This window comes from Larimichthys crocea, chromosome XIV, assembly GCF_000972845.2.
Source record: "Larimichthys crocea isolate SSNF chromosome XIV, L_crocea_2.0, whole genome shotgun sequence".
Classification (NCBI taxonomy): domain Eukaryota; kingdom Metazoa; phylum Chordata; class Actinopteri; family Sciaenidae; genus Larimichthys; species Larimichthys crocea.
Genome location: NC_040024.1, coordinates 10506679 through 10517143, shown reverse-complemented (window position 1 = coordinate 10517143; position 10465 = coordinate 10506679). Strand labels below are relative to the sequence as shown.

Sequence of the window (10465 nt, the reverse complement as noted above, 5' to 3'; positions counted from 1 at the left end):
CACAAAGGGAGGGTCATACACAGTGTGTGTGTGTGTGTGTGTAGCAGCTTTATAATGCACTTCAGTGTTGTTGGGTTACATTTAGACACACAGGAGGTAATTATGCTTATTATATTCACTCAAGTATAGTTCTACCAGTTCTGTTACATAGTTTCACAGCATACGTACTACTATTAGTATTACTACAGCTATTAAAGGTCCAGTGTGCAGGATTTAGCAGTGTGATTGCATGTGTGTAATTGTAATTTAAAAGCCAGTGTTGAGTTTGTTCTGAACGGCCCACTCCAGAAAAAGAGGATCCGCAGCATCTGTAGATACGAAATGCTCCAACGAAGTCCAATAATGTAATAACATGCCAATGATGTCAACATTTTGGACATTTTAAATGTAATAAAGCCAATAACGCAATAACATTTTGCCAATAACGAGCCAGGTTGAGCCGCTGGTTTCCCCGTGTCCACACCACTGGTACCACCATGGGATCTGGCTGTGGGCCATTCAGGGGACTTTCTGTTCAGGACATCTGTGCTACAGCGAGTTGGTCCTCGCCTCTCACTTTAACTTTGTCTCCACTCCGCGCGTGGCACGCGTGGTTTTGCTGTCCTGATTGGAACGGAGTACTTTTCCCTGTGGGTTGGTCGATGTTATGGAATGTTCTATCCTTAGGTTACACGGGGTCACGTGTGGGCCTTGAGGTCCTCAGTATTAGTTGTTTGGCTTTGGTTGGGAACAGTAGGTGCCAATCTATCTCAACACTGTGGTGGCCAGGGTCGAAGAGACCTGTTGCTGCCTTCCTAGACATAATAGATAGTTTGTTGTTGATGTTCCAATCTGCGTAAACAGACATCTGTGTCTCCAGACTCCATGAATAAAAACATTCTCTTTGAGTAATTCTGGGTGTGTAGTATTTGTGGTGTTATCTTGGGGTTTAAAGTCGATCCACCAGGATGAGTTGGGCAGAATGCGAGACTGACTCAGGCACTTCTGATGAACTTTGAGAGTGTCTCTAATTCTCCTTGGGCCAAGCGTCAATAAATAATACACTTTCTTCCTTTCTAACTTCACCATTGACCTTTGACTTCAGCAATTTCTCCACAACACTGATGTCTGCAGCGAGGCGTGCATCCCGTAGTGAGACATCTCATTCATATTACTCAGAGACGGGGTTATGTTACTAATAATAAATAAATAATAATAATAAAGTTTTATTATACTAATTATTATATTACAGTACAGTCTAATGTTCAAATATTTCATTGTTGATTGCACATGTATAATGTAAATAACTGTAAATCCTGTCCATACTGCCATATTACCATACTTATATTTATGCCATATTGCCTCACAGATGTCTTTTGCTGTATATATTTTTAGATTTGTATATTTCATTCTATATATATATATATATATATATATTTTATATAACTTTCTTTTTACATCTTTTACATACTTGTGTCCATACTGTTTTGGACAAGAGAGAAAACGAATTTTCGATGCTCTGTATGTCCTGTACACATAGCAGCATTGACAATAAGTTGACTTTGACTTGACTTAAGTCGAACCACCAGGATGAGTTGGCAGAATGCGAGACGACTCAGGCACTTCTGATGAACTTTGAGAGTGTCTCCAATTCTCCATGGTCAATAATAATACACTTTCTTATAAATAAATAAAATAAAGTTTTATTATACTAATAATATATATATAAACTAATAATAACATGATTTCAGGACTGACAGTGTCAGATACAAGAGTCAACAATGACACCTTGAGGCTACCATCAGTAAACACAAGAGTCTCCCTTATTTCGGACTTCATATCCCAGCAGGCACTGCGGCGGACAGCTTCCCGTCATGCTTTGCGCGGAGCTCACGTGTCTTCCGCCGCCGCCGTTGTCCCATTGAGAGAAATCCAACATGGCACCGACGGACCACCGGGCACCGAGTCCTTACCGGCCGACTTAGGGACGGCTATCGACGCGGCGTTGAACTCATGGAGCAACCCGGAGCTTCAGTCCAAGCTGCGGGAGCTCGGAGCTCCAACGATGGGTGAGAGGAAACAAAGAAAAGAGCGGGAAAGACCGAGAGAGCGCTAACAGCGGCTAACGCGAACTAGCCTCCGTGTTTTATCATCGATAATTTATAAACTATAAACCGTGTGTGTGTTTAAAGCAGTGCAGGAACTTTATGTGACGCTGAATAAAGTTTTCTGTTCGTTCATCAGGTCCCAGAGAGGAGCTGATTGACAGGCTGAAGGGATACATGATGCAGGTCAGTGCACAAAAGATACACACGAATACAGAGATACACACGAATACAGAGATACACACGAATACACAGATACACACGAATACACAGATACACACGAATACACAGATACACACGAATACACAGGAATACACAGATACACACGAATACACAGATACACACGAATACACAGATACACACGAATACACAGATACACACGAATACACAGATACACACGAATACACAGATACACACGAATACACACGAATACACAGATACACACGGATACACAGATACACACGGATACACAGATACACACGGATACACAGATACACACGGATACACAGATACAGCTACACATGAATACACAGATACAGATATACAGATACAGATATACAGATACAGATACACAGCTACACATGAATACACAGAAATCAGGCTCAGACCTCCTGTGAGACACAAAAATAAAAAGATCTTCACCTCTATAGGATCAAACGTGTAGCCAATAACACTGGGGAACAGTCGAGTTAGGTCTGACTGATGTTTTTAACTCATTTCTAGGTTTGGGATCCAAAAACTTCTCTATCACGTCAAGTTTTTGAACTAGAGGATCCTTTTTCATATATTTTTTTCTTAAAAAAAATATATGAAAAATACTGTACTTAACAGACATGTGCCTGTTTTCACTGAACAAAAGTAACAGTCCGTGCAATGATCTTTTCTCTCTGCAGACTGGAATCCTCCTCAGCAAACCTAACGATGACAAAGCGATGGGCTCGCAGGTGAACGTCACTTTAAAAAAAACTGAAAACGCATGAAGCTTCACATTTGTTACTGTGCTGCAGTTTTCTATGATATTCCTTTTAATATTTTAATATTTAGTTTGACTTTTATAGTTGATTCTTGGCACGTTGTCTTAATATCTTGACTCGAATCATCTTCAAATAGCTTGTATGTTGACAAAAGTGTAAAAGATTGTCTAAGTGGTAAAACCTGGTTATATAAGTTCTTGTTTCTTACTACGTTAGTTCACAACTTTACAGTAAACACTAGTGTTATCTGACGGCTACATTAAATTCATGTTTTATAAATAAACGAATAACAAGAATGAAGCCTCACTTCACTTTGACACCTTCCTCTTCTCTCCTGTGCAGGTGCCAGGTATGCCACCCATGCCCCCGATGCCCATGCCGCCCATGCCTCCCGGTATAGGAATGCTCCAGGCTATGAGCATGATGCCCGGAGGGCCCCCTCCGCCTGGCATCCACATGGGCATGGAGCCCCCGGGTTTGCCTCCTCCAGGCCTGTCGCAGGATGATCAGCTGAAGATGGCTCAGCAGAGAGCAGCCATGGTGTTACAGCAGGAGGAGCGAGCCAAGCAGCAGGTGAGGGCGGGCAGCCGGTCCATGGATCACTTCAAAGCACAGAAGAAAACAGGCCCGTTAAACGTCCTCAAAGCAAGAACAACCCAAGAAATAACTAATCAAAATTATTTAAACGATACTAAATAACTTCCTCGTTATGAGGTTTACAGTCTCTGTAGGAGCAACGCAACAAGAACTTTCTGCTTTTTGGAAAAAATTGCAGGACTTGATGCAGAAAAATAGCGCAGAGTCAACTTTTTATTTGACTGTTGCTCGGTCATGAATTGTGTCTGTGTATCACAGGGTGATTCCCGTGTCATGGATGAACACGATCTCCTGGAACAGCAGAAAAGGGTGAGACGACCAAGACAGTCCACCGGTTAAATAAAATCAGCGACAACCCTGATTCCAAAGAAACTGGAACTTTTTTAAAAAATGTAAATTTAGCACGGAGGGCAGCCGCAACGTGTTTTGTCTGGAGAAGCTGGCCACATTTCTAGATGTTGTTTGACATCTGACTTTCTCTTTGCGCGGTAGAGTTTTAACTCAGCAGCAACAAACTTCGGCCTTTTCTAAGTCTTCCTGTGCCCGTGTGGTATCGTCCTTTTCATACAATCACGTCTGTTTTTTTAACCGAAGTGGACGTTAAATGTTGCCAAAACTTCTTCTGCGTCTCTGAATGTTGAAGTTCTGGATTGTAGATGTACGGACCACAAAATTCATTGAAATTGTGCGTCGAGAAACGTTGTTCTTCAGCTTGTTGGACCATTCGTAGATGAACCTCGCTCCATCCTTGAGCCTTTCGAAGACACTCCTTCCAAACCGGATCACGATACTGTCGCCTCCTTCTCAATTTCTTGTCCTGAATTTAAGTCTAAAAGGATTTTTTTGGAATCAGGATTGTATAATGGATCATCAGACAGAGCTTCACTTAAGATTTAAAGGCTTGAAAACACCTGTAGGAAATGTTCTTGTAGTGTTTTATAATTTACCTTTATGTCACTAAAATCATTAAATAAAACCTCTTTGTACATTTTCATGTGAATGTACAGTTAAAATAATCCCCTCCTGTCATTTAGGGCGTCTGTCTCCTCACACCATCCATTCTGCTCCTTCCCTTTGTCTCTGTGTTTGACTCCGCCTCCTCTCTTGTTGTATATCAGGCTGCTGTGCTGCTAGAACAGGAGCGTCAGCAGGAGATGGCTAAGATGGGAGGACCCAGATCCATGCCCACTGTCAGCCCGATGCGAGGAATCGATCCCCGCGCTCCGCTGCCACCTGGTGTCAGTATGCTGCCAACGCAGAAACAGAGAGTGCCGCCTCCTCCAGGAGAAGATAACCGAGAGGTAAGCAGACGTTAGTTGTATTAAAAGGGGGGTATGATTGTTCTTTTATTGATATCACACGTTGTTGTTTTGTTTCCAGCCCTGGCAGAGCGAGGAGGAGCGTGGAGCGAGCGGGCCCAAGATCCCTCAAGCTCTGGAGAAGATCCTCCAACTGAAGGAGATCAGACAGGAGCAGCTCACCGAGCCCGCAGGTCAGTACACGCCGACTGACTGATTAAGACTGTTCTGCATGCCGAAGAAGATGTATTACAATTGTCTGGTAGCGCTGGAGTTTATATTCTCATTTGTCTGTCTCAGAAGAGGAGGAAGATGACGATGCAGAGATGAACTCGTCCGCACCGGTCATGTCTGAGACGGAGGAAGACGACAGCCAGATATCAAAGAAAGACGTGAGTCAACACTCAGCAGCTGTGAGACGCAACATGACAGCTCTATGCTTGTGATATTTCAATAGTTTGTTGCAAAGAATCTTGAATATTTGTTTTTAAACCATCAGAAAAACCGCAAACGCCGAAACCGCAAGAAGAAGAGCAAGCAGAAGCGAGCCCAGGAGAAGAAGGAGCAGGCGGAGCAGCAGCAGAAAAAGGAGGAGGGCAGCGACAAGGAGAAGGAGAAGGACAAGGAGAAGGAGTCAGAGGTGGAGATCGAGTACATCACAGAGGAGCCGGAGATCTACGACCCCAACTTCATCTTCTTCAAGAGGATCTTTGAGGCGTTCAAGGTGACTGCAGGACACTGGTGACTCACTGTAAATCCTCTTTTGTTGTTGTTTTTCCTATAACGATTCTTTCCTGTTTTCTAGCTGACCGACGACGTGAAGAAAGAGAAGGAGAAGGAGCCCGAGAAGGCGGAGAAGCAGGAGACGGCCATTCTGCGGAAAAAGGGATTCGAGGATGAGAAGAAAGACAGCGACGACAGCGACGAGGTTTGAATCCTTCTCTCCGCTTAGAACTGAACAGGGAGAATAAAATCCCGTTTCTTTACGTGTTAAACATCTCAAACATTCTTCGTTGTGCAGGAAATCAGACCAGATGTACCGAAACTCTCAAAGAAGAAGCTGAGGAGGATGAACAGGCTGACTGTGGCCGAACTCAAGCAGGTAAATTTGCGACAAATGGTCACGATTACAGAAGGTTTCCGGCGCGATGCTTAACCTTCACCTCCGTTCTCCCTCCCGCTCCAGCTGGTGGCTCGTCCAGATGTGGTGGAGATGCACGACGTGACGGCACAGGAGCCCAAGCTGCTGGTCCACCTGAAGGCCACCAGGAACACGGTGCCAGTACCCCGCCACTGGTGCTTCAAAAGGAAGTACCTGCAGGGCAAGAGGGGTATAGAGAAGCCTCCGTTCGAGCTGCCCGAGTTCATCAAGAAAACAGGGATCCAGGAGATGAGGGAGGCCCTGCAGGAGAAGGTGAGCCACCACGCGGACCTTTCTTCATTTTCTAGCTGCTCTTTACACAGCGAGCCGTGAAGTTGATTTATTTCCCGCGTTTACAGGAGGACGCCAAAACCATGAAAACCAAAATGAGGGAGAAGGTTCGACCCAAGATGGGGAAGATCGACATCGACTACCAGAAGCTGCACGACGCCTTCTTCAAGTGGCAGATCAAACCCAAGCTCACCATCCACGGAGACCTTTACTACGAGGTACGAGAGCCTTGAGAATTGAACCTTTCCATAAAATCTTGTTGGTGGAGAAGTCCTGAAGTGACCCGCTGTGTGTGTTTGTGTCTCCGCAGGGAAAAGAGTTTGAAACTCGGCTGAAGGAGAAGAAGCCGGGCGATCTGTCCGACGAGCTGCGTATCGCTCTGGGCATGCCCGTTGGACCCGTAAGACCCACTAACGTCATAATTCCTTCTGATTATTCAATAAAACCACAACTAAAGTTTTAAAAATACACAAACACGAGCACATCTTGAGCAGTGTGAAGGTTCCGGTACTGATTTATTGTGCTGCTCACTTTGTAGTCGGTTCTTGTTACCGCACTGATTAATGTACACACTGTGAAAATGAATCTCCTCCTGCAAGACGAGACTTGTTTATTGAGCAGACACAGCAACAATGACAGGAACACGACAGCTGAGATAAAGATAGACGGCAATAAAAAATGCATCCGTTCAAACTTCAGCTGCAGACGACGTGAATAAATGAGCGCTGGGTCGGATTTTGAGTTTCTGTTTCAAGGAGTGCTTCAAACACGAAGTGAGGAAACTCACTGAGCTCACGTCGTCTGTTTCTTCTTCCACAGAACGCCCACAAGGTGCCTCCTCCCTGGTTGATAGCCATGCAGCGGTACGGCCCTCCTCCGTCCTACCCGAATCTCAAGATCCCCGGACTCAACTCCCCCATCCCGGACGTAAGACGACTTCTCATGCCGCGGACTTTTAACACAAAACAAGTCTAAACAATCTATTAGTGTCTTTAATTCTTGATTTTTCTCTTTGTCTGTTAGAATTGTACGTTCGGTTATCACGCCGGAGGCTGGGGGAAGCCGCCGGTAGACGAGATGGGCAAACCTCTTTACGGTGACGTGTTCGGGACCAACGCTGCAGACTTCCAGGTACGTAACGTCTTACACTCGCACACATATAACTAATTATACAGTATGTTACCACTGATTAAAAATGTTTCCAATCTACTCTACGAGTATTCGTTTACATCAAAATCTCCTGAAACGTCTGAAATTCGAACCCCACGAGCTTCGAAATTCACCCAACTCATGGACGAACGTGTCTTTTTTTTGTTTTGTTTTCACGGCCAACAGGCCAAAGCGGAGGAGGAGGAGGTGGATCACACACCGTGGGGAGAGCTCGAGCCTTCGGACGAGGAGTCATCGGAGGAAGAGGAGGAGGAGGAGAGCGACGAGGAGAAGCCGGACGAGACCGGATTCTTCACGCCGGCGGACAGGTACGTGACGTCGACAGTCAAGAAGTTTGACAGAATCTTAAAAAGGAAACAAGAGGTTACTCATTTTAAGATTAGGATTTGTTAGAATTAAAATGGGGCGAGTCGACTCGTCTGTTTTGTGTAGGCATAGATGATCGAGGCCAATCCTCCCTCTCCGTTTATAATAATATTCATACAAGCACACGGAGACGGACACGCCTGGATAAACTCGTAACGAACTGCGTCTCATTTTGTGCGTTTCAGTGGGCTGATCACGCCTGGAGGCTTCTCATCAGTACCCGCCGGCATGGAGACCCCAGAGCTGATCGAGCTGAGGAAGAAGAAGATCGAGGAGGCCATGGACGGGTGAGCTGCCGTTTTTAATTTCCCAGTTACTCCCACATGAGTGCTCCTGCTGAGAAATGTTTTATTGATGGGATAGATCATTAGTGTTTGCTAATATAAGTGTTTGTTCATAGAAACGAGACGCCTCAGCTGTTCACGGTGCTCCCAGAGAGACGAACCGGCCCCGTCGGAGCAGCCATGATGGCCTCAACACACATCTACGACGTGTCGGGGGTGAGACGACTCTGCCAGCTTCAGATGTGTGAGTGTGAATGTCCAAATCTGATTCAAGTCTCAACCATCCTCTTGTTCTCCCTCTTCTTCAAGGCCATGGCGGGGCGTAAGGCGGGCGGAGGGCAGGAGTCGCAGGGCGTAGAGGTGGCGCTGGCTCCGGAGGAGTTGGAGCTCGACCCCATGGCCATGACGCAGAAGTACGAGGAGCACGTCAGAGAGCAGCAGGCCCAGGTGGAGAAGGAAGACTTCAGCGACATGGTGGCTGAGCACGCTGCCAAACAGAAGGTACAGAGACACCGGATCAACCCAGAAGTCTGATTGGTTTAAGGTTATGTTTCCAGCAGAAATTTATAAAAGTAGTTAGAAAAGATAAATGCTTCTAAAGTCAAGTCAGCCGCTGGAAACTCAAATCTGTACTGAGCATAAAACGTAAATGTTTCTGATATTGGTTTTGAATTGGGCGTGTTTATGCTCGGTCACTTAATACTCAATTAAATCTATCAACCAATCTTTGAAAAATCAAAAACAAAGCCGGCCGGCATGACTGAAGAAACCCACTTCACGACGCTTAGTGCGATAAATACAACCTAAAGTAAATAGTCTCACACCTGTTGTCCTTGTTAAACCGAAAAATACGACTGAGCAGCTTCTGAATTCAACTTTTACCGAATTAAGACGAGCTTAACGTCCAATTTAACTTCATTTCAAATGTGACAAAACAAAACAAAGGTTAATCTTTCTGCTGTTCCTACATTTACCATCTCTGGTTTGTTTATAATTAGTTCACAGAGTAAGATGTGAAAATGTTCTGGTAAAGTTACAGTTTGGTCTGTTTGCCTCTGAGGAGAGCGTAGATAACGGCCGTAAAGTAAAGCAGTGGAAATAAATCTGCACGTGTTTTATTTAAAGGCTGAAGGAAAGTGGGAGGCTGCTGACACAGCGTGGTTTACAACCGTTATTGTCATTAATAACCTCTCTCTCTTTGTTTGCTCGTCACCATAACAGCAAAAGAAGAGGAAGGCCCAGCCGCAGGACACGCGAGGCGGTGCCAAGAAATACAAAGAGTTCAAGTTCTAGAGCCGAGACGACGGGAAAGGAAAGAGGAAGAGCCCCGCACAGGTTTTAACTTCACAGGACGCAGACTGCAACGCCAATCATCTGATTAGACCAGTAGCAGTAACCATGTTTGTGTTCCTTTTTTTAAAAAAAGAAAGAAAACTATAAATAGACGACGCTTTTGTGACGCGAGAACGCTGCCGTGTATTTCCTCTGTTCGACGTCTTGGTTATTTTTTCACTGTAATCTTGTCCTTTTTGTCTTTTTTTTTTTTGTAAATAAATGAAGTGATGACAGGAGTTCACAACTTTGTGTGCCGCCCCTGCTGCTTTAATTAGATTTCCCGACGACGTGGAGACTGTTACTGTAAGCGTTCACTCGTGCGAGGAAATAATCAGGCGCTGCTGGTAAAACGCGAGGCGTTTGCCAAGTCTGAGTCAGCTGATTCAGTCACAAGCGGAGTGACTCGGCTAAAAAGAGGCAAAGGAGCTCTCACTCTAAAACCTATTTCGGGCTCTTAAGTGTTGTGCGATTACAGGTTACACATGTTTAAAGGCTCATTCTGATCAGGGCTGTAGTCAGGACCGCTGTCCAAATGAAGACTGGCTTAAGAATAAAACCAGACCAGGCTTCATTACTGCAGACCAACTTCTGACTTGTCTATTAAAGTTCCTGTACATGTTTGGCAGCATAAAGAAGTCTTAAACATTAGTAATAACTTGATTTATACAGAGTTTTACAAAGTGCTTTACAGTGCAGTAGACCCAACAGAAGGCAACACGGTGTAAGAACATGTGACACTGCATATTGACAGAATCAAACATAATAAAATAAATGATAAAAGGACAAACATGAATTAATAGATGAAAAGAAAAGAGAAAAAATTAAGTGAAGAGATAAAAAACAAAAATAGACGTAATATTTGCAGTAAATATAACCAAACCTTTAAATATAATTAGAAATGTATTATTTTTATTACTTTATTCTC

General features: G+C 44.4%; 1 protein-coding gene across 3 annotated transcripts; it reads left to right on the top strand.

Annotated features, from left to right (window-relative positions):
- The first annotated feature begins 1973 nt into the window (after window positions 1-1973).
- On the top strand, window positions 1974-9784 carry sf3b2 (splicing factor 3b, subunit 2). Of its 3 annotated transcripts, none has more exons than XM_027287825.1 (21): window positions 1974-2048; window positions 2224-2270; window positions 2978-3028; window positions 3401-3631; window positions 3914-3964; window positions 4774-4956; window positions 5036-5147; window positions 5257-5345; window positions 5453-5677; window positions 5759-5881; window positions 5975-6055; window positions 6140-6367; window positions 6454-6603; window positions 6696-6785; window positions 7205-7312; window positions 7409-7516; window positions 7721-7863; window positions 8107-8208; window positions 8322-8421; window positions 8515-8706; window positions 9427-9784. In XM_027287825.1, the coding sequence occupies exons 1-21, from the start codon at window positions 2045-2047 to the stop codon at window positions 9496-9498; spliced, it is 2490 nt and encodes an 829-aa protein (XP_027143626.1). In that variant the 5' UTR covers window positions 1974-2044; the 3' UTR covers window positions 9499-9784. The 3 variants fall into 3 exon arrangements, with proteins under 3 accessions (XP_027143626.1, XP_027143625.1, XP_027143627.1); XM_027287824.1 differs by having other exon boundaries at window positions 5254-5345; XM_027287826.1 differs by lacking the exon at window positions 3914-3964 and having other exon boundaries at window positions 5254-5345; window positions 9427-9498.
- Window positions 9785-10465: the final 681 nt, after the last annotated feature.

Excerpts from the sequence above, each read along its gene's own strand:
- sf3b2 (XM_027287824.1), top strand. Across the intron at positions 4,957-5,035 it reads CAGGAGAAGATAACCGAGAG|CCCTGGCAGAGCGAGGAGGA; the intron begins GTAAGCAGACGT and ends TTTTGTTTCCAG. Across the intron at positions 6,056-6,139 it reads CTGTGGCCGAACTCAAGCAG|CTGGTGGCTCGTCCAGATGT; the intron begins GTAAATTTGCGA and ends CTCCCGCTCCAG.